We start from the raw sequence: 22,684 nt of genomic DNA on the forward strand, positions 1-22,684 counted from the left end.
CAAAAATAATGTCAAGGTCTTCCTTCTTTCTCCAGAGCTGTGTGTCCTCAGCCCTCTTCTTCTTCGTCACTGTCTTTCATAGTAATGCCCTGAAGTCCTCCTCCTTCTGAAACAGAGGCCGTGGCCTCCTCCACTGTTAAGCGTCTGTGCAGAGTGTCATATGTCTTACTGTTGAGTGTTCCTTCCAACACACCCTGCAACCGGAAGTCCCTGTAGGTTTTCTGGAGGAAGACAAGAGAATTCACTTAGAGAATTATGTAATATACATATATCAAACATATATTAATATACATATACTATATATTTATACTGTATATTTATAAATTTGTATATATAACAATTACAATTACACATTAATATATGTTTATTATATGTACATAACATATAATACATATTATTTACATATGTGTGTACATGTATGTCAAAATATACAGGTATATGTGCTTGGTTGGCATTTAAAAAATCCACTAACAAATTTATATTGTGGCTGCCCACATCAATTATCTTGGTGTATTTCTGGGGAGAAAATGGAATGAGTGACTTTGGATAGCATTCCTTGAATGACAATCACTATGAATACATCAAAATGTTGTGCCTCTCAGGTGACAAATCAGTTTCCCTCCCCCAAACATTACTAACTGTACAGAGTTTAATCTCTGAATAATCTGTAATAAAAGATAAAATGATATGTACTTATATATTTTTGTTTTTTTGGTGGTAATACTCGGGATTGAACCCATGGGCATTCTTTTACCCTTTAGCAACATTCCCAGCCTTGTTTTTTTTAGTTTTGAAACAGGGTCTTATTAAGTTCCTGAACACTTTCTTAAGTTGCTGGAGCTGGCCTTGAACCTGATCCTCTAGACTCTCAAGTACTGGGATTATAGGTGTGCACCCCATGTCTGACATATATACATATATATATATATATATATATATTTGGTGGTACTGGGGTTGGAACCCAAAGGCTTTCTAGCTCCAAGCTATACTCCCAGACTTTTTTTATATTTTATTTGGAAACAGGGTCTCACTAAGTGGCTGACAGCCTCACTAAGTAGCTGAGGCTGGCTTCAAACCTGTGCGATCCTCCTGTCTCAGCCTCCCAAGCGTGGGGATTACAAGCATGCACCACCATGCCCGGCTACATATATAAATTTTTAATAAAAATAAATTCTTAGTTACTTAATTATTGAAAAACCCACTTCATTTTATAAAATGCATTAGTTTGAGGACAATTGTATGGAGGGAGAAGATTAATCTTATCAGTAAAAGAAGTTTACATTTTTAGCATTTGTGAATTATAAAATGTATTTACATATAGCACTGGGTAAAAATATATGCACACCTCAGTGCCTGTGAAGATTCTTTTTTGAATTCCCTTAGAATGAAAAGTTCTAAATTCTGGCAAAAAGATTCCATGGATAGAATAATAAAACAAGCATTTACATTTTTATAAAATAATACATTATGATATATATGTAAAAATAAAATATTATTTCTATAGTGATTCTTAAAAATAAAAAAAATATTTTTGTGGTACTTAAAATGTGTAATCTATAAAACTTCTTTATGTTTATTTTCTTGAAGTTTTTAAAAATATTTTTATTGGTGCATTATAGTCATACATCTTTATGTTTACTTTTTAAAATATATCTGCACATATTTTTTAATGACTAAACAAGATGGTATATTATTAGTATTGAATTTTGAAGTTGGAAAAAAAAAGTCCACTTATTTAAACGGAGAAACAACACCAAGTAGAGAACAAATGAAGATATCCCATCCTGTGGAAAAAGTGAAGGCCATTTTTACATATCTGTTGTGATTCTTCTACTATCCTATGTTAGATTTAGAACATTAAATAGTCTGACTTCAAGGGATACTCAAAGTATTAGTATTTATCAACATGTCACTGTTTTGTTCTAAGTGACCACTGGTAGCCATGTTTTTTTCTGGTTGTTTATACTTAAAAGATGAAAAAAGTAAAATAAAGAGGGATATTGCATTTTATGGCCCAACAGCAAAACTCTAGTAGCTGGAAATTAATACTAAGAGATACTTGATTTTGCTCAATACAGCAGGTGTGTTCATAATACCTGGATCACAACATTCAAAAAATACCAGAACATTCAGAAAATACCAGAACATTCAGACATCTGAATGAAGGTACTTATTCAAGTGAGTTAAGTAGTATATCTTAATCCCCTCATTTAGCACATCTGGCTTCTACTAACAGCTTTCTGGGAAAAGTAGAAAACCATGCCCAGATATTGGGAGCAGTGAGCTTTTCACATGTTTATCTTTCAGTCTTTTCTCACCTGACTTATGCCCATGGTATTATTCTAAGTTTCAGTAGTAATATGTAAAAAGTAATGGAAGAAGATGATGTATTTTTTCATTTGGATAATCACTTGATGCAAATCAAAATTCATATCTGAAAATGCCACCAATCTCCCAAAATAAACTGAAGTCTAAAGAACACTACATAGTATCTGAAGTCAGTGTCTCAACAGCAAGTATAATTTACATTCAGAGAGTATTTTTTTTCTTAAGTGATCTATTTTCACTTAAATTATAATATATATATTATAAATTATAAATTATAATAGCTTATTTTAAGAAACATAATCCACCATCCTCATATGGTCTTTCTCAGATGAATAAGCTTTTTAATGTTGAAGTCATAAGCTTATTCTAAATCCTAAATTGTTATGACTAAAGTGCTGTCTTACACCAAAACTCATGGTAATTTATATTAGAAACAGTGAACAAACTGGGCATGGTGGAGGCTGAGGCAGGAGGATCATGGTTCGTGGACAGCCTCAGCTACTTAGTGAGGCCCTCCATAATTTAGTAAGATCCTGTGGCAAAATAAAGAATAAAAAGTAGGGCAGGGAGTGTAGCTCAGAGGTCGAATGCCCCTGGGTTCCATCCCCAGACCAGCAAAAAAAAAAAAAAAAAAAAAAAAAAAAAAAAAAAAAAAAAGAGAGAAAGAAAAGCAGTGAACAAATTCTGAAGGTCAATTTTGATCCAAATAATCCAATAATATAGTTGGCATGATTACTGCAGAAATTTTTGTTCCAGCTTATTATTGCCTTGTAGCTAGATTAAAAATGTGCAGCACACAAAATAGTCTCCTACAGATGATCCATCTGATACACGCACTATTGCTCCACTGACAATTTTTTTTATTTATTTTTTATTTTTTTTGGTGGTTCTGGGGTTCCTGGAAGCCCTTCTACCTCTGGGCTACACTCCCAGACCTATTTTATATTTTTGAGACAGGGTCTCTTACGCCAGCGCAGCTGGCTTCGAACCTGCGCGATCCTCCTGTCTCCGCCTCCCAAGCGCGGGGATTACAAGCGTGCGCCACCACGCCCGGCTCCACTGACAATTTTATACTGAGTTTTTGAGTTCAACTTTGTGTTATGGGAATGACTTTTCTTGGGCTTAATTAGAAGTAAGTTATCCAGGAAAGATTTGAATTATGACCCTGTGGTCCCAAAGGACTCCTAATTCATATATAATTAAGACTACTCCTTTATTCTTTTAGCAAGCAATTCCAGTTAGGTGAGGTACAGGACAGATCTCTTAGCAATCTTTCTTTCTCTCTCTTTAGAATACATAAAATGCTATCAATGCTTGGATATCTTCTGTGGCTGTCACAATGACTTTTTATAGGCAAGTTGCAAAGTGGTCTTCTGTTCACTTGTCTTTTTTCTCCTAGAAAAAGAGGCAGCTGGCATATGCTAACTGCTTTTACAGGCCTTTTGGCCACTAGGGAGAACAGAAATCCAACAGCCACTTTGATGATTGCTAAGTTTACTTTTCTCCTTCTCATATAAATCATTCTGTTGTTAAAAATTTATAATTTCATTTCCGGGTGTGGTGGCGCACGCTTGTAATCCCTGCACTTGGGAAGTGGAGACAGGAGGATGTGGCAGGTTCGAAGCCAGCCTCACTGGTTTAAGAGACCCTGTTTCCAAATTTATAAAAAAATTATAATTTCATAGGCCTTAAGTTTTCAGGAAAATCATATTGGGATTTTTTTCCCCTTAGTGAGAAACACAAATGAACCAAGTAGTACGTGCCTTTGAAGGACAAGGCTATTTTGAATATTTTGGTGAGGACTGTGTCTACATGGACACAGATGAAAATGGCGTAGCCTGTGAGTAGTAAGAACTCAACTGCTGTTGTTGAGTAGCTTGGATCCTGGGTGGAATGCATAACTCTGCTAATATGCAGGCCAGGTACAAGGGATCTTAGGAGAAGTATAGCCTACTTACGGGCCTTCAAATTCTACATACATGCGATTTAATAGCATCTTTAAAAATTCATTGGGAAATGATCACCATGAATAAACCAAACAGATCTTAAAGCACAATGATTCTACATATTAAGTTGGCAAATTCTGTTTACTATCAGAGTAAAGGAAAAAACAATTAGGATATTCAATGATTGATTCAGGTTTTAATTGTGAATATGATATTTTTAAATTATTTGATAGAGCCCTAAGACTTGCTTAAATGCATCAGCCCAAGAAAGCATCATTTTCTTGGGTGAATCTGGGAATTTGCTTGTAAAAAGTAAAACATAAAAAGCCAAACATATTTCTTAAATCCAATTTCCTATTTATCATTCTTGACATACTGATAGCCATAATGAAGAAGATATTGAAATGACTGATTGGACTACAGTACAATAAGATGATACTATATAATTTGTAAAGTTCTTTTTTTTTTGGTGGTACTGGAGATAGAACCCAGCACTATTCTACCTCTGAGCTAAACCCCCAGCCCTATTTTTTTTTTATTCTTTATTTTGAAACAGGGTCTCACTGAGTTGCAAAGGGCCTCACTAAATAGCTGAGGCGGTCCACAAACCATGATCCTCCTGTCTCAGCCTCCCAAATGCTAGAATTATAAGCGTGAGTCACCATGCCTGGCATGTAAAATCCTTGTTATTTTTTTCTAAAATAATTACCTGGTAGGAACACTTCACATCTATTCTCTCAGTAAATTTTATGTATACATTATTATTAGCCATAGTTATGTATACTTTGAATATAAATAAGTTTTATTTGTAAATTATTTCTCAGTTTGTAAACTATTTCTCAGTAAATCTAAAAATAATTTCACTGGTGCTTGATAATTAATTTTAAAGATATGTGAATATAAGGAATAATTTTGAAGAAACAAATGATGGGCTAGTAAAAAATTAATTCTCAAAACAAAGAGTTTAATAACCTAGTAACTATTACCATTTGACTGAATATGTATCTTAGGACATCCTAAACATAGTAGACATTTACTTGAAAATATGACTGATGGTAATAAAGATGACTAACTAATCCTGATGTGAATCACAGTATAAATTGCAATCTTAACAGATATGTATAGTTGGGTGTGTTTGGGCATGCCTGCAATCCCAGTATTTGGGAGGCTGAGACAGGAGGATTGCAGATCCAGCCAGCCTCAGCAATTTAGCAAGGCCCTCAACAGAGCCAGGCGTGGTGGTGCTCACTTGTAATCCCAGCTTTCGGGAGGCACGCGGACAGCCTCGGCTACTTAGTGAGGCCCTCTGCAACTTAGTGAGACCCTGTCTCAAAATAAAGAATAAAAAAACAGGGCAGGAGGTATAGCTCGGAAGTAGAATGCTCCTGGGTAGAATGCTCCTGGATTCCCTCCCCAGACCCACAAAAAAAAAAAAAAAAAAAAAAAAAAAAAGCCCTCAACAACTTAGTGAGACCCTGTTTCAAAATAAAAGATCAAATAGTACTGGGAGTATAGCTTGGAGGTAAAATGTTCCTGGGTTCAATTCTCAGTACAGCAAAGCAAAATAAGAAACAGATACATATATTTGGAAGGTAAACATATTATCCTGATTATCTTTCATAAAAAATAAATTTTACTTAAAAGCTCTCCAAGTCATACTTATAGAAACAAGGAAGAAAAGCCAGGCGTGGTGGTACACACTTGTAATCCCAGTACTCGGGAGGCAGAGACTGGAGGATAGTGGTTTGCTGACAGCCTCAACTACTTACCGAGGCACTTTGGAATTCAGTTTCAAAAAATAAAAATACTAAAAAAATAGGACTTGGGGTGTAGCTTGGAGGTACAATGCCCCTGGGTTCCATCACCAGTACCACAAAAGAAAAGAAAAGAAAATAAACAAGGAACAATCCAATTATTGTTTGAATGTTTGAATTAAGCCAAATATTAACAAGGTGCTTTCAATTTCTTTGTAAAATATCACTGGGTGACAAGTATTCTGGATTAAATAAATTTTGTCCATTGAATGTAATGTGTAGCTAGAGTATTCAAATTTGTAAGTGGCAATAATTTTATTTGCTACTTATGATTGATCATGATTACTATTGTGACATTTAAAATCTGGTTCTACATTCCAGTAGGTGCCAATTTCTGACTTTGAAAGAGAACTCTTTCCCATGTGTGGTTCTTTCTAACCTATGATAACCTTTGTGTTTAGGGCTGTAACACATTTTAAAAAAAAAAATCAGACTGCAGGAATTAAGAGAATGATGGGGAATGTTTTAATGTGGGTGGGAACTTCTTTTAATGATGGAGCGCAGTGATTCCTCACTAACTTTAGCATGTATTAGAATCTTCTGGAGGGATTGTAAATATATAGATTTCTGGGTCTTACCTTCAGTTTCTGATTGAATAGATTTGGGGTAAGTCTCAAGGACTTGCAGTTCCAGCAAGTTTCCAAGTGATGTTGATACTAGGTCATAAATGATACTTTGAGCACTACTGCGTATGTATATGTTCATACATATACATACATGTATACACATAAATACATCATATATATGCGCACACACATATGTAACACTAATAAATAGTATTAAAATAAAAGAAACAGTGGATTATTAATCACTTAGAACTATGATTTCAGCTATAAGGTAGAATTTATGTTTCAGTTTTAAGAAAAGTTAAACCTGGGGTAAGTTATTTTTGCTTCCACTAGAATTTCCAAGGTGTGAAAATTATACTGAGTAAATATTTTATAGACCTATTCATTAAATAGAACATATAGGTCATTTCCTTTCCTCTTGAAGAACAAGAGAAAATGTAAGGTCAAGATGGCTTGTTGAGCTTACAACATGGCATCTGGGTTAGTCGTTGTGGATGGTCTCTAATACTAGGTTTCTTTTACACATAAGAAGGGACATGTATACCTTTCATACTAGAATATAATAAAATAACTGATTCTCTGTATTCTATTGGAAAATACAGTTCAGAGCCCTCATAATCCTGCACAACCCTAACAAATATTAAGTGAATGTATTATGAAAAAACACTTTTATTCCTAAAAAGACTAATGCAAAATTATTGTAGACCTTGTACATTCAGGTAAGTGTGCCAGGGGCTTTATGTATATCACCTTAAATGTAATTACTTACAAGCAAAAATACCTTATTTATTAATACCTTATTAGTGCAAAAAATATAATTTATGCTCATTTAGTAATCTAAGGAAAGATGGAAATGAAGGACAGCCTGTCATTGCTATGTTATGCTTTGTAAGCACTTACTTTCACTCAGTTAAATCAAACATGATTTTGTTTTGTATGACAATATATGGCCATTATTCTTCATAGCTTGGTGAGCAAGTGACATCTAAACGCATTTTGTTTACCTTGACAATCTTGATGAGCGTCTTCAGTTGGTAAATATGAAGTTGGAGGTCTAATCTATCAGCCAACCACACGCAAATGACTTTCATGGAATTGCTGTACCATTGCTGCAAAGAAGGATGGGGGCAGAGAGGAGGACAAAAAAGAAAACAACCTCTGCAGTATTCATTTAACAGATTCAGTAATGAGGGTGTAATGGAACACTGAAATGACCACAGATCAGCACTTGAAGTCAATAACGCTATAATTTCCTGTTAACAGAATTGTATGTTTTGCTAGGAAATCTGCTAAGTTGACCTAGGCTGTTCCCTACATGAATTAACATTACAGTCTTTCAGCTGCAACATATTCAGGGGAGACAGTGTTTTTGTGCTTTGCAGCCTAGTAGCCTGCTTTGTAATTTGTGAATAACGATAGATTCTAAATACATATTATGGGACTGAATGGGTAGTCAAGCAGCAAGAAAAAATCAGATAAATTATTTTCAGAGGGAAATTTCCTGTTAGTCTGCGTGTTATATTAAAAATCAAGTGGTAGATGTATTGTGACAAATGCTATGTAGCCAATCAAATAAATGAATGATGGATGGTAAAAAATGTCCACAAGTAAACAGCCATCCTAAATCACACCTTTATCTACTATCACTTGCTAAGTATTCCCCCAAACCACCTAAAACCAAGGTTTACTTCGATAATAGGAAGGAATATCAACATGGAATTCGGTGTCTCCTAAGAATCACAAAACATGTCAGATGACCAAATTATGAGAGGGAAGAATCTTTTTCACTTTGAAAGTATTGAGGGTTTATAATTTTTTCTTTATTTATTGTAACTACCTTGAGGGAAAAACAAAATTCTTATTTAATATAACTTCCTACTTCCATATAACATATGTGTATAAGAGAAGAAAAAAAAGACATTTTGTTTCATGTTTTCAAAAAAGGCAATCTGGCATTAATGGTGGCATTTTAAAGGATTCAGTGATTATGTGAGAAAGCTAGGTTTAGCTAACACTGTAAGAATGATGTCACTCAGTCAGATAACAGAAGTATCAACGTCCACTCCGCACTTAGGAAATAGCAAAAGAGTTTTTGAAATACAAAAGTGATTTGTGTCTTGCTTGTGTATGCAAATGTAACGACAACACAGAGAAGGCGTGTGCAAGCATGTGTTTTTCGGTATTGAAACACAGAAGAAAATATTAAATGTTTTTCCCCACAATAATAATAATTCAATAAATGAAACCTCTAAGAGAAATCTGGAGTGGTACACGTTTGGAATTCATCTGGACCTGTATTTGTAAACATTGTTATAGTACAATTCAGCATAGTAAGAAATGGTGTTTTAAGTATAAATTAAAAATGAGTTAGTCCCACATTTCATCATTTATTTCTATTAATTTGTTAGTACACTGGGCATACATGCATAGAACAAGTAACTTAAAATTAGTAACTGATTTGCTAAATACTATCAACCAAATGGATTACTGAAAATGTCAAGTTTTTAAATTGCTGGATAGACTTTGATTTAAAAAAATATGCTATTTATGCACCTAGTTTCACTCCTTCTTAATGCGTACATTTTTAAGAACATGGCAAAATGTCAGAAATAAGTTTTACAAAATGAGATGCCTATACTACTAAATTCTTAAAAAATAATCTGCTAGTGAATTTCTTACTTCAGCTGGTATGTTATATCTCAATATTTTTTATGGATACATACTCATTTTAGTTCTTGACATTATCTAAATTCTCCAATTTCCTATTTCAAATTATATGCAACCTCAACTTCTTGAGTTCTATTTTAATACAGGTAAACACAGGTATAGACTGGCAATATTGGATACGTATACTGAATTAAGATCTTTACCTCAACATGACTCTTCAGATAATTTCAAAACTAAAATGGTGTCAAAAAGGATTATACTCTTAAGAATTATAGTCCTTCTATAGAGGGATAGTATATTTTTCTTTTTTTATTGGAGGAGAAAAAAATATTACAAACTGTATAACATCTAGCATACTAGTTAATCTGATAGATTGTGTAGAGACTCTATTCATGGTAACTTGTATAAATTTGAAGGAAGTGAAAATATTTTTATTTTATGTGTATCTTTATGTTTTTGAATTCTTAAATTAACAGTCAATGAACATTATCTTTCCACTTGTGTATAAATGCTACTTAGAATTAACCGAAAGTTGAAAGGATCTCTAATGTAACCCAGAAATTACTGATACAACTTTTTGAAAACAGCACCCAAATAATGCTTGATAAGAAAAGAACTTTGAGAATAAAATGATCTAAAATTAACAATAAAAACAGAAAAAAGGACTATTATTGAGTAAAATATTTAAACCACTTTACCACTACCTTATTTGGAAGGCAAATAAATTAGTCTACAAAGAATAGGCTCTAAGAAAAATTATCCTATCAGATGAGAGTGTACATTTTTGGTTCCTAAGTCAAAGCCTTTTGAAGTAGAATTGCAGCTAAATTGTGCAAATGATTACGAGAAAGCCGCAGCTTAGCTGAGTTTAGCCTTTGCTGCCACTAAAAATCAGTCAAGGACAACAGAACCACAATGTTGCTGCTTTCTTGTTTATGGTCCAAGTGGACTCTGCCTCCCAACCCTACCCCCAGCAAACAAAGCCAGCAAGCAGAAACCTCTAGCACTTTCCTATTTCTGGTTCTGGAATTAATATGTCCTTCTTCTGACAGCTGAAAGTATAGTAGGCCTCATTTGCTCATCTGGAGAAAAAGAGTCAAAATTAGGTTCACTTCAGTCCCGTCCCACCCCGCCAAACCCAATCAACTACCATTATCAAACAAGGGGGTGGGGGGGGGGCTTGAAAGGGGTGAATGTACGGTGAGGTTCACAGTGTCTCTTCATTTTGGAAAAGTTAATTTTATGAAATAACTTAGTCGACTATTGGCTCTTCTCCTCAGAGGATGGCAAAGAATCCTCTCTGCAGCTTTCGTCGAAGCCAAGGGTATGGCGTTACCGTTTTATTCTTCACTCCTGTCTACCCAGGAATAAAGCAGTAACTGTATATTTTACGATTTTTTTCTCTACATCAATCCATGACAGCAGCCTACCACTTTAACAAAAAATACTTTTTTGTGTGTGGTTCATTCAGCTCCTGTAAGGGCACGCATAACTCACTTCATTTTCTTGAGATACCTCTTTTAAAGCGAAAATAAAAGGAAAGGAAAGGCTAGGGTTGACTCTGTGAGACCCTTGTATTTATTCACACTTATTGTGCATGACTGTAGACTGGTAAATCATATTAGCAGCCCGTCTCCCCATCAAGCTGCTACTTGCTTTCCAGCCCTGGGAAGGTTCAACAAATCAACAGGAGCACGGAAAACAGAACATCAGTCTAATCTAGTGTTTAAGGTGAAGTTTTCAAACCCAATCTAAGAAGATCTTTAGAGCAAGCAACAAGCTGAAGGGCTCAGAAGGTGGTATTGACAATGAAAGAGGGTTGAAATATTGAGAAGCACAGCACTTGTGCATTTTTAATAACAAGAGGGTCAACAAGGACACAGCTCCCTCAGTGCCAGGCGTTGCCACTGACTATGGAAATTGCCACACCAGGGCTATAAACGCTTGCAGTCCATCAGCTTTCTTAAACAGTTCATCAGCTTTCTTAAACACCCTGAACCCCCTCAGTGGACCTTTAGTCTTGAATTAACAAACCAAAGCAATGAAAGAGGGTGCAGTCTGAATGGCTGGCATTGATCCCCAACTGCGTCAGCACTGCTACAGGCCCTGAAAAACTCTCTCCATTGTCAATAGAAATTGACAAACCTCCTCTCCTAAATAGTGCAGCTGAGCCGGGCGGGATCCACGCAGCTGTAAAGGGCTCTGCTCTTGGGGCCGGGGAGCACTGACAATAGAACAAGCATGAGCTCTTTGTCAGTCCCAGACTCGGCAATTTTCTAACAAGGATTAAAGTTGTTTCTCCGCAGAGCCGGTGAAAAGAGATTTAGCAACATACCGTGCTTTCTTCGTGCAAGTTAAAGAGAAGTAGTTAAGGAATTTCATTATTCTGTTGACTAGTTGAGATACAAAACAAATATATTAAATATGCACAATTCTCTTTTTGGGGGTGGGGCCTAATTTATAACATGTTTATTTGAGGATGGTTCCGGTAAATACAACGCTTACCTCCTGGAACAAGCACGTCGCGTTTATTTTGAAAGTTTTATTTTTCAAAAGTCCAGCTGCTTGCCACCTGGAATGAGGTCTCAATACATACTAATGCACAATGCTTCCAGACCCTCTGTGGTTGATATTCCTAAATCTGAATCACAGGACCCCATAGGGTTTATATATTGCGGCTGCTTCAAGCAAATGATTTCTGTCAGAATGCGGCTTCTGATGATGATGGAAAGGTAAAAATAGCTGCTTGGCCAGGGCACAAATCTGTGATATATTTTCTGCTTAAGTGTTTAGCTTTTTATTGATTATGAATTGGCACAACTAGTTTATTTATTTTCATTCTTCTCCAGCTATGCTGGTCTCAATAGGTGAACACGGAAAAAAGAAAGAAAAAAAAAGAACCAACATTTTTTTAGTTAAAAAAGACGTGGAATGGCTAAATTTCCACAGTGTGTACGAATTATTTCGTTTATTTCAAGAGGCGCTGTTTTGTAGGAGTTAGTCACTGTGCTGAAATGAAATGATGCCTAGAAAAATCTCACCTTAGGAAATGTGTACTTTTTAAATGTAAAATTGAATTGAATAAAGGAACAGAGAATATTGTTTCAATGCTTAAGGCTTTACTATGATTGAGAAATATAGGTCGTCATTTAGGCTCATTTGGCTTGAGCGATCAATAAAAATTTAGAAGCTTTAATGCTGTACAGTGTCACCAGTATGTTAAAAAGTAAGTATAAAATGCTTTATTGTGCACTGAGTATTCCTTTTGTCGACAGCACATCTATTTAGTACAACAAAATCTGTGGCTGTTTTGCTCACTTCCCATTTCTAAATAATCACATGCACATTTTATATTAACGGCACATTTGATATAGCAATAATTCCTCCCCTCTGTTCAAGGCATCCCACTGAAACTGCCACGCCTAGATATACAAACAGACCCCCAAAGCACAGGCATTTTGAAAGTCTTAAATGTGAGGTTTTTTGTTTTGTTTTTTGGCCTCAAATAGGATGAAGAACTCTACTTATGGAAAACCGAAACCAGCCTATTACGGCTAAAAATACAGCAAGTGTTCATCCCACCCGACACCTACCAACATTCCCAGCTAGGCCCAGAGATGTTCCTGGGGAGGGCCAGGCAGAGGTTTGCACCTGGACATGGCAGCCAAGGGCTGGCTGTCAACACAGTCAAGCAAAAGAACGTGACTGGAGAACCAGGGGGGGCAGGTGGTACCGGCCCCTCTTACTACTTGCTTGACAAGCCTGTCACTTGCCTTGCCTACGTCTCAGTTTTCTCACCTGTAACAGAAGGGACAGATTTTATGAATCTAGCTTTAACATCATAAGATTCTTATGCTCTACAGAAATCCTGTGAGTACAGATTTGATTGTTAGAAGAAAAGGCAGGTTGAGCTTTGATTCTTGTAAAAATGAACTGAAACCTTGTATGGACATAACCTTACTTGAATGGGAAAGAAAGGAAATGGAGGCAGGTATTCAGGGTTGGGGTAAATACACCAAGCTACCATGTATGTTTGTATCACTTTGAATGTCATTATGATGCATAATTACGTTGCACAAAGTAAAACAAAATATGCACTTTAGATTAAAAAAAAACTGAAGGCAAAAGCCAAGTTATTATTCTTCTGGTTTTTATATGTTGCTATCTTCTTCCATGTTAAAGAAAAATATAAGTCTAGAGTGCTAGAACTTTCTATGCCCTCTTATTTTGTTTTTAATTTACTCATTTTGGCCTCTTCATGAAAAATTGGCATGGAAAAATGAAACAATAAAGTGTAACCAAAATGAAGATTTATAAAGAAGCATGAACTATTATCACTTTTTGTTTTTATGAATTTTGATTATAAAGGCATCTAATATTTTATTTTCCATGGGAAGTTCGAGTGAATCAGAATTTCATTTAATTCTTCCAACAACTTGGAGGAAGGGGATGTTACTATCCCCATTTTACTTATCTGGAACCCAAGTTTACATAGGTAGAAAACTTAGTTTAGATTAAACAATTTTCTTAAGTCTGTACAAGTATAATAAGTGATGGAATTGATTTATATTTATGATCTAGGATCTTTTTCTAGCTACTATGTTATTTCATTTCACTCTAGCAAATAATCTGGATTTCTATTTCATCAATAAAATCTGATTCTAAAGAACAATTAGATGCTTCCAGCAGAAAAATAGAAAACCTCTACTATCCCTGGAGATTACTGACAATTATTACAGAATTGTGCCTAAATATAGGAAATCTACCGTTATTGTTTCAAAGGAGGTCACTGAATTTTATTGCAAGTTAAAACACTGCATTTCCAAAGACTAAATATATTTGGAGATCCACTAATGTAATTATGTAATGTAAATAAATTTGTGAAGGGTTATACATACTCTCCAGCAGTAACCCAATAACCCAATGACCATTATGTTATGCATCCTTTACATATTCCATAAGGTTTGTTGAAGGTGCCTTACCCTCAAGGCTTAAGACAATGAAAAACATTTTCACTGTAGCAAAACGATGCGATGTAGAAAAAAGGTCCTTCATTCATGCATAGAGGGAACTCTATACAAGTGACTTTTTTTAAAAATGTGGAACAGAAGTATTTGATTTATGTCTTTTTCTTTTATGTTGAATAAAATCATAATCAGGGTGCTTTTCATCTTTTCACTTTCCTGGGAAATTTTGCAAATTATAAGCATTATATCTACTAAGGAAGTGAAAATGCAAAAGGTGCTAACAGGGTAGTGTCCAAATCCAGTAGATGCACACTAAATACTTGTTGACTGCTGAACAAAGTTTCCGTCTTTGGAGTTCCATCCTTTTTCTGTTTAAAAATCCATTTGTAGCTGGGTGTGGTGGCGCACGCTTGTAATCCCCATGCTTAGGAGGCTGAGATGGGAGGATCGCACAGGTTTGAAGCCACCCTTAGCTACTTATCAACTTAGACCCTGTTTCCAAATAAAATACAAAATAGGTCTGGAAGTATAACCCGGAGGTAGAGAGCCCCTGGGTTCTACCCTCAGTGCCACCAAATAAAAAAAAGAAAAAGTCCATGAGTAATGGAGACTGGTCCAGACCCTTTTCTGTCAGATCCCTTTTCTGTCACTTAACAATAGAATCCCATAAATTGAGAGCCGCTGTCCAGTTCACTACTCTTTCGTTAATCCAAAATCCCCTTCATTTCAAAATGTTCTGAAAGTAATATTAAACTAACATATCTTTCTCCACACTATATGCATGGCATTGAAATCAATACTGCTATATAGTACTTACTATCATCAGTTAGGCAACTGCTTCTTTAAGTTTATCATGTGAGTCTTCTCCTGGTGCTAAACAGAGTGGTGATTATAGTGAAAATTTCAGATCATCAGTTCTTCCACCATTCCCTACTTAGTTACCAGTGATGGGAGGCACACAGGTTTGGCTGATATTTTGAGTGAAATGATTAGTTAATGGTTTGGCTCAACTCAGTGGTCAATTCAGTTTTAATAATGTCTGTGCCAGCCTGAAGCATAGAGGTTGTCTCAGAAGCATGTGTTCAGGTACTATGTCATTTTTCATCTGGTTAAATGACTCATTTTGAATACTGTGTGCAGAATTTTGGCCAATTTTTCATTTTAAATGAATAACATTTTATCTAGACATTAATGGACAAGTGGACTTGTGGAGTTGCAATTCACTGATACAACTTCATTTGGAGATAAAACCTAGGTCTGAGAATTAGTTAAAAGGTATTTCTACTTTGATTTTTTAAAATAAAAAATGGAAACAAACCAAAATTGCTTCTTGATTGTCACAGGAACCATAGTATAAGCAGCTGCCTTTCTGTATGTGGGTCATGGTGCACTCCCATACGAACCACTGGCAACTTGGTTACGTGTTGGGCTTTGACCTCGCAGTCTACCAGTCTCTTGGTCTAGACTTTCATTACCAACTCCATCTTTCTGGCCATGTTGCTGTTAGCCTTTCAGATTTGGCTCATCCATTATTTCTGCTATGAAACCAATACTATTTCTTCTTTCTTTCTTTCTTTCTTTCTTTCTTTCTTTCTTTCTTTCTTTCTTTCTTTCTTTCTTTCTTTTGGTGGTACTGGGGGTGGAACCCAGGGGCTTTCTACCTCCAGGATATACTCCCAGACATATTTTATATTTTATTTGGAAAGAGGGTCTCACTAGGTTGCTGAGAACCTCACATAGTAGCTGAGGCCGGCTTCAAACCTGTGTGATCCTCCTGTCTCAGCCTTCTAAGCACGGGGATTACAAGCGTGCGCCACCACACCTGGCCCAATACTATTTCTTACCAAAGAGAAAGAGGTGCTTCCTATTTTCTGCTACTAGCATTCTTAGTGTTTATCATACTGCACCATGTGACACATGTCCTCATCAGTCTCCTGTGAGTATCACAAGGCATCATTGAACATTTTTTTAATATCTCCAGACCTTAGCACAATGAGTAACACATAGCATGTATTATATATTTGCTGATGGACTGTATTTTTTTAAACTATTTGGAAATATATAATGCCACTTATGTATATATAAAATAGTGGCAGAGCAGCCTTTCAACAGATAAAAGAAAGACTTACACTGGAGTCAGGTTAACTATTGGCTTGACTCTCATGCTTCATTAATAAAAAATGATTTAATAAATGCTAAAGTTTTAGAAACTCTCAGAAAGGGAACAATAGGGAACAATTGCATTTGGCTAAAAATAATAACACAGGATTAAACAGTGGAGTTTAAAATGTGACAGTCTATTTTCATTTTAGGTAATGAATAAAAAGAAGAAGAACTGCAAATCAGTAAACTCCATTTCTATGTCTGGATATAAATGCCCCCTTATATACAACATATACTCACATGGAATGATATACTAGTAATACAAGTTTCAGGTGTTGATGTGCTCAGCTCCAGATTGGTCTATCAGAGGCTGTCACCCAAGCAGTGAGCTACCTTTCCAGCACATACTTGGGCATCTTGATGCCTGACCTGATGCCTGTCCCTGGGGGTCATCTGATGGTGTCAGGGCATATTTGGTGATATTGTGGCTATGCTGAATTGATGGGTAGTTTTACCCGTGAGTAACATGTCCTGAATACCTTCCATAGTTGTTGGCTTTGTGAGCTGTTTTTTTAAAATTTTTTTTATTTTTTTATAAAAGGGAGAACAATATTGTCACGGTGAAAGAGTCGACTTTTGTCTGAGGGGGTATGAGAATTTTCTTGGCTTTTGGAAAATAGGGGGAGTGTGGTCATATCTTAAAGTCATAGCATTTGGTGCTGCGAGCTTCAGAACTAGTACAGACTATTGGCACTAACCTTGGGGCAAATTTCCAACCATCCACTTGGAATAGAAGAGAAATAAATAACATGGGTAACTGCTGTTATCTATTGGAAAAGGTATTGGATTCTAGTTCTTCATAATATTTCCATTTGGGAAAAAAAACCCTTTATTTTTGCAGATGAAAACCTGAAACATTTTACAGGCAAATTAACCAAGTCTCAAGAAGATCCATTTGGATATTAAAGTGTAACTCCTCCTAGGGCAGGAACTTGGTCTATCTTGTTTAATATTGCTAGCATATTAATCTCATACCCAGCTGCTAGCATAGTGTGTGATCTTTAGAAATATTCAACAAATAGAGGTTGGATAAGAAAAGAGTAATAAAAGGTATTAGAACTTTCTGTTATGACTGGAATCCTACTGAGTCATGATGACAGAGATAACTATGGGGGACAAAACTCAATGTCTAACATTTGCATCCCATCTCTCATAGCCATTCCTTACACATGGCAATTGAATGACAGGAAGGGATCTGTTCTCTAGACTTTATATATAGAAAGCACCAGCTCAATGGATGTTCTTCATCAAAATATATAATAAGAGTAAAGTAAATCAAAAGAAATATAAGGCATTTAGAGAGTCAAATTGATGGAGCTCAGTGGAGCTCCATAAAGTTACATGTTAAAATGCATAAACAGGGCCGGGCGTGGTGGCGCACACTTGTAATCCCCGTGCTTGGGAGGCAGAAACAGGAGGACCGCACAGGTTCGAAGCCAGCCGCGCGCGCTGGCTTAGGAGACCCTGTTTCCAAATAAAAATGTAAAAATAGGTCTGGGAGTGTAGCCCGGAGGTAGAAGGGCTTCCAGGAACCCCAGTACCACCAAAAAAAAAATAAATAAATAAAATAAATAAATAAATAAAATAAAATGCATAAACAGGAATAGGGCTTGAAAATTCTTGTCAAGTCACATTCGAATCCCACATCCTATCCCTGACTTTAAACCCCAAGCATGACAGAGAACACTTTGAGAAATTTCAAAGGACAGCCACAAAGATGATTAAAGGGCTGGGGAAGGGACTTATGAAGAGAAGCTAAACAAATAGGAATTATTTACCCTAAAGTAGACAAGTATGACAGGTGCCTTAATAACAGTCTTCATATATAGGAAGGATTAATTCCTAGAGGACACTGGCTCCCTGCTTTGTGTTCTTCAATGAGAGAAAAAGGGGAAATGGGTTTAAATGCAGCATGAAGAATTTAGCTGAGGTAGGGATTGGAATTTTCCTTTTCTTCCATCAAAATATTTTGTCCACATAAAGAGAGCAAAATTTAGACGATCTCTTACCTAGAACTAAGCTGAAGTTGGGGAACAGAAGATTCTCTTTAGAATTTAGGTGTCTTTAAGTGTCTTTAAAATTATTTCTTTATATAGCTGTCTGTCAAGCATTCAATAAAGACATCAAATGATGGTTTTCCACAAAAGCCATATCCTTACGCAGATTGTTAGGTGGGATTTGGTCGATAGTGGGACAGTCAACCTGGCTACCACTGCTGAGTTCACTTGTGAATTCTGCCTGCCCTGCAAAGGAGGCTGCAGAGAGAACCTGCAAACAGAGGAGAGGACAAAACACCACCATAGAAAATGGCCTTGCAGCCACCTGAATTATTTGCTTATGAAGTTGGGACCAAAGGGAAAATAGCTGGTCTATGAAAATACTGCACTGGTCAACTGACACAGATGCTGGTCTCAGGAGCCCTGGTCATTTTCCTTAAAAAGGCACTAGTGGCCAGTTAACGTGCAGGCATGCAGAATCAACCGTGGTAAAACCAGGTTCCGCATGGAAGAGTCAGGATTTCCAGAGCATCTTAAGGTGAAAGAGCATGAAATCAATGCCAAATAATGTTGGAAATGCTCATCATGCTGCTCATAATCCACTTAACACTCTTTTATTAAATTAGTGGAGGGGATATTCTAATTTCTTCAGTGACTCTTAAGTCTTTGTTATTGGGTTGGGCAGATCAATGCAAACACACATTTTTGCAATGGGCGTTTGGAAAAATTTCTCAATTAATCTGAGAGCTCTGTCACCTTCCATTTATCAAATATAATTTTACCATTGCTAAGAGAGCTTGGGTGATCAGCTGCAAATTCAATCTTTCCCTAATTCACACAAAAACTCCAATCAGTTTGCATGTCTTTTTTTTTTTTTTAATTCTGAGCACAATTAAAGGTGAGTTAAGGCTCTGGTAGAAATCTAAAGAGCATCAGTGAATCTGAGCACTGCTCAGCTTTTGAATTGCTTTTCTACTTCTCAGTTCTTTTAAATGGTTTTCTATGGCAGGAACATTTTTCTTAATTAGTCACAGCTAATTAGTGTTCTGGCATAGACAAGTAATCAGAAATGTCAGAGCTGCAAGGCTACATCTCCCTAATCCTTTGATAATAATTTAGCCTCCTGGGAGGGCCCCAAGCTGCGGTAAGTAGTGACTGACAATAAGGCAAAATTAGGTGGGCAGTAGACCATTAGGACAGAAAAATAAAAAGCACTACCAAATCCTGCTGAGCACCATCAGGCAACTAACTGCACTGCCAGATGAGGTGCCTGTTTAAGCCTGTGTTGTTAATTAGCTGATTCTACCAGACCTGCCACATATGTCCAGGTGCCTCATGCAAAGATGTGTATTTCTGGGAATGTGCCAAGTGACAATTGTGTTCCGAGATCACATTTCAAGAATCTAAGCGAGAAGTCCACATATTTCTTGAAGCTTCTTTTGAATTATCAAAGAAATAAGATCAACAAGCTACAATACATTTTCTCGTTGAGTTTCTTTTGGGCAATTAGGCACGCTTATCTCAAGTTTCTCGGGTTTTAATTCACTAGCAGCTTAGATTCAAATGAGGGCCTTTGGCCTCTCGGAACGGCGTCTGGACTTGCCAAAGCGATTTTGCCGTACACCATACATCAAAAGTAGATCCTTTTATAAATTCTTACACTTACAAATAATAACTTCACATTAAAATGAGGATTATGAACTCAAACAAACCAGACGGTTATAATTCTGTAATCCGAGAGTGGAGATTTTAAAGGGAAATGACCCTTTTTTTTGGGTGGGGAGCTAAGGAGAATTTCTGCATGGCTTTTACTGAAGCAGATGAGACTATATGGAAAACAGGTTTAACAATGAGTTTTTTTTAAAAGAAGTCAAACAACTTTAAAGTGAGCTCAAATATTGTAGGCAAAAGAAAGCAGAAATATATATATATATATGTATATGTATATATATAATAACAAAACATCTGGAAAACAATGTGTTAAAGCAGCTAACTACAGTGCTAAAATATGTGAGCTGTGAGATGAATAGCATTTTACTCCTAGAACATTCACAACAGCAGATTAAACTTTTTATTTACATTTAGAACAGGATGATGTATGAGAGTATGCAACAGGACAATATTTATAAGTTACCTCAGACAGCCTCAAATACATCACTCAACTTACATTACACATCCCTCTTCATCAAATAGAAAAAAGAAAAGAATGGTTCTGACACGGGAATAAGCTTAGTGTTTGGGGGTTGACAGAAAAATGATGACTGTGCATCATAGGCTAATAGTTAATGCTTTATATTTGTGTAATTTTCATTTAGAAACAAATCCCAAAGAAAACACTCTATCATGGGATTCTATAGTTTAGGTAGTCTACTTAACAACTAATTTGAAAGTGGCAGAGCATTCAAGAAAGGAAAACTGTTATTTTTAAACCAATATTCACAAAGAAGATAATAGATCTCTAATATATTAGGATGGAAAGAAATGCCAAAGGGCAAAAACAATTTCCCATGGAATGGGTGCCAGTCTGCATTTCCAAGAAAGAGGCTGATTACATACATGTAAAAACCAACCCAAAGAATAGGATTAAAACAGTATATCATCAACTCAAAATACAAATGACCAAAGTGCATTACAGAAAGTTTTATCTAGTAATCACTTTTATCCATGCTTTATTGATTTCAAATATTTTTTGGGGGGAATGAACATGGTAATAACTGAATCTTTTAAAAAGTTAAGAAAAGTAGCATTGAAGTGGCCAAGGTTGAATAAACTCATCAAAAAGCTTCGGTATTGGTTTGAAATACTAAATTCAAAAATTCTGAGCTTTTACCCCCTTCCTTCTTTGGGATTTCAAAGACAAAGGAGAATATAAAGTATAACAATAGTTTCATTTTGAAAAGCATATTCACTTATAATACTTTTAGTTTTTAGGGTTTTTTTTCTTTTTATTATAGCATAAATGGACTATTGATCAGATTTATATGGTGTAGGTCAATTTTGCCTAGCATGCTTAACTTAGAGTTTCTTTACTAGAAGGTAAGGATTATTTTTGTGGAAAGTCTTTAGAAATTAATCTTTCATGAAACACTGTTTGGATGAATATAACTGATTAACTATCATTTAAAGAATTACTTTTAATTTTTCAAGATGTCATAACAATAGTTTTTAAAAAAATCTCATTGAGATGAAACTCCTCAACAATTAAATATTTAATCAGTTTGTAACACAAGAGAATGTGTAATCCTCATGATTTACCAATTATATACTGCACCCTGGTGTGTCTTCGGCAACATTAAAGTTAAATAGAGATTGTTTCAAAGGGACTCGAGGTGGGCGATGCCCAGTGAATGTACAAAGACTCAAAGTAGGGTTAGTGTCTATTTTGAAAAATAAGACTGCTTTAGTGAGCTCCTGACTGGTCTCCGAGCTTAGGCAGTGACAGCAGAGGGTGCTGCTATGGTCATGAGAGGAGATGTCAGTTTTGACATCTGACACATCACTACTTTCTGGCCCCCCAAAAACAAAGCTCTCTAAGAATGCCTCCAGTGTCCCTCCTGACAGATGGACACCTGTGGCTCATTCTACATATCTTGACACCTGGGGGGGACGTGAACAGTCACTCTGCCTGGAAAGACACATCATAAGGCAACATCAAAAATGGGATTGAAGGATTAGAAAATCTTTGCCATATTTAGTACTGAGATCACACAGGTTAAGGATGGTTTTGATTTGATTAAATGTTTATAAACATGGCAAGCAATGATGTTTTACATATTAGAGAAAGGACCTGGGGTAAGAGAAGTTACCCACAAAACAAAAACCCTGTCCCTACTTTTGGCAAATCCATGACCTTTCCTATATAGAAGAACTTTCTTTAGCTTTACTTTACCCAGGTAGGACATTATTATTAATTGAAAAAGTAAATGTAACATGCAGATTTAAAATTTAACACATGTCTCAATGACCTCTTGAGAGATAGTAATAACATTTGTCTAAAATATCTTGGTCACCTGGAAACAATTGGCATGAATACAGAGTATATGAATCTCAACAGCTGTTTTAAACAGAGGTTTCAGAACCATTATGGTATGTATATAAGAGGTCATATGGCACAGCTATTATTTTATATAGACTCTTTTTTCTATTTATCTGCTTCAGTTGCCATTACTTCTTTGGTGAAACACCTTGTTTTCACCTGGCCATCACAAAAGAACTTAATAAACTGCTACCCTG

General features: G+C 35.9%; 1 protein-coding gene across 15 annotated transcripts in view; it reads right to left on the reverse strand.

Moving 5' to 3' along the window:
• Positions 1-47: 47 nt before the first annotated feature.
• The window catches only part of CADPS2 (calcium dependent secretion activator 2), a gene marked incomplete at both ends in the record, with an annotated part of 558,610 nt that continues 535,973 nt past the window's right edge, over positions 48-22,684 (reverse strand). For all 15 annotated transcript variants that reach the window (XM_080700894.1, XM_080700893.1, XM_080700890.1 and 12 more), the window contains 2 exons: positions 48-221; positions 7,662-7,766. In XM_080700894.1, coding sequence (XP_080557020.1) covers positions 48-221; positions 7,662-7,766 — 279 coding nt within the window. The remainder of the gene's footprint in view (positions 222-7,661; positions 7,767-22,684) is intronic.

This window comes from Muscardinus avellanarius (genome assembly GCF_963383645.1).
Source record: "Muscardinus avellanarius genome assembly, chromosome: 9".
Taxonomy (NCBI): Eukaryota; Metazoa; Chordata; class Mammalia; order Rodentia; family Gliridae; genus Muscardinus; species Muscardinus avellanarius.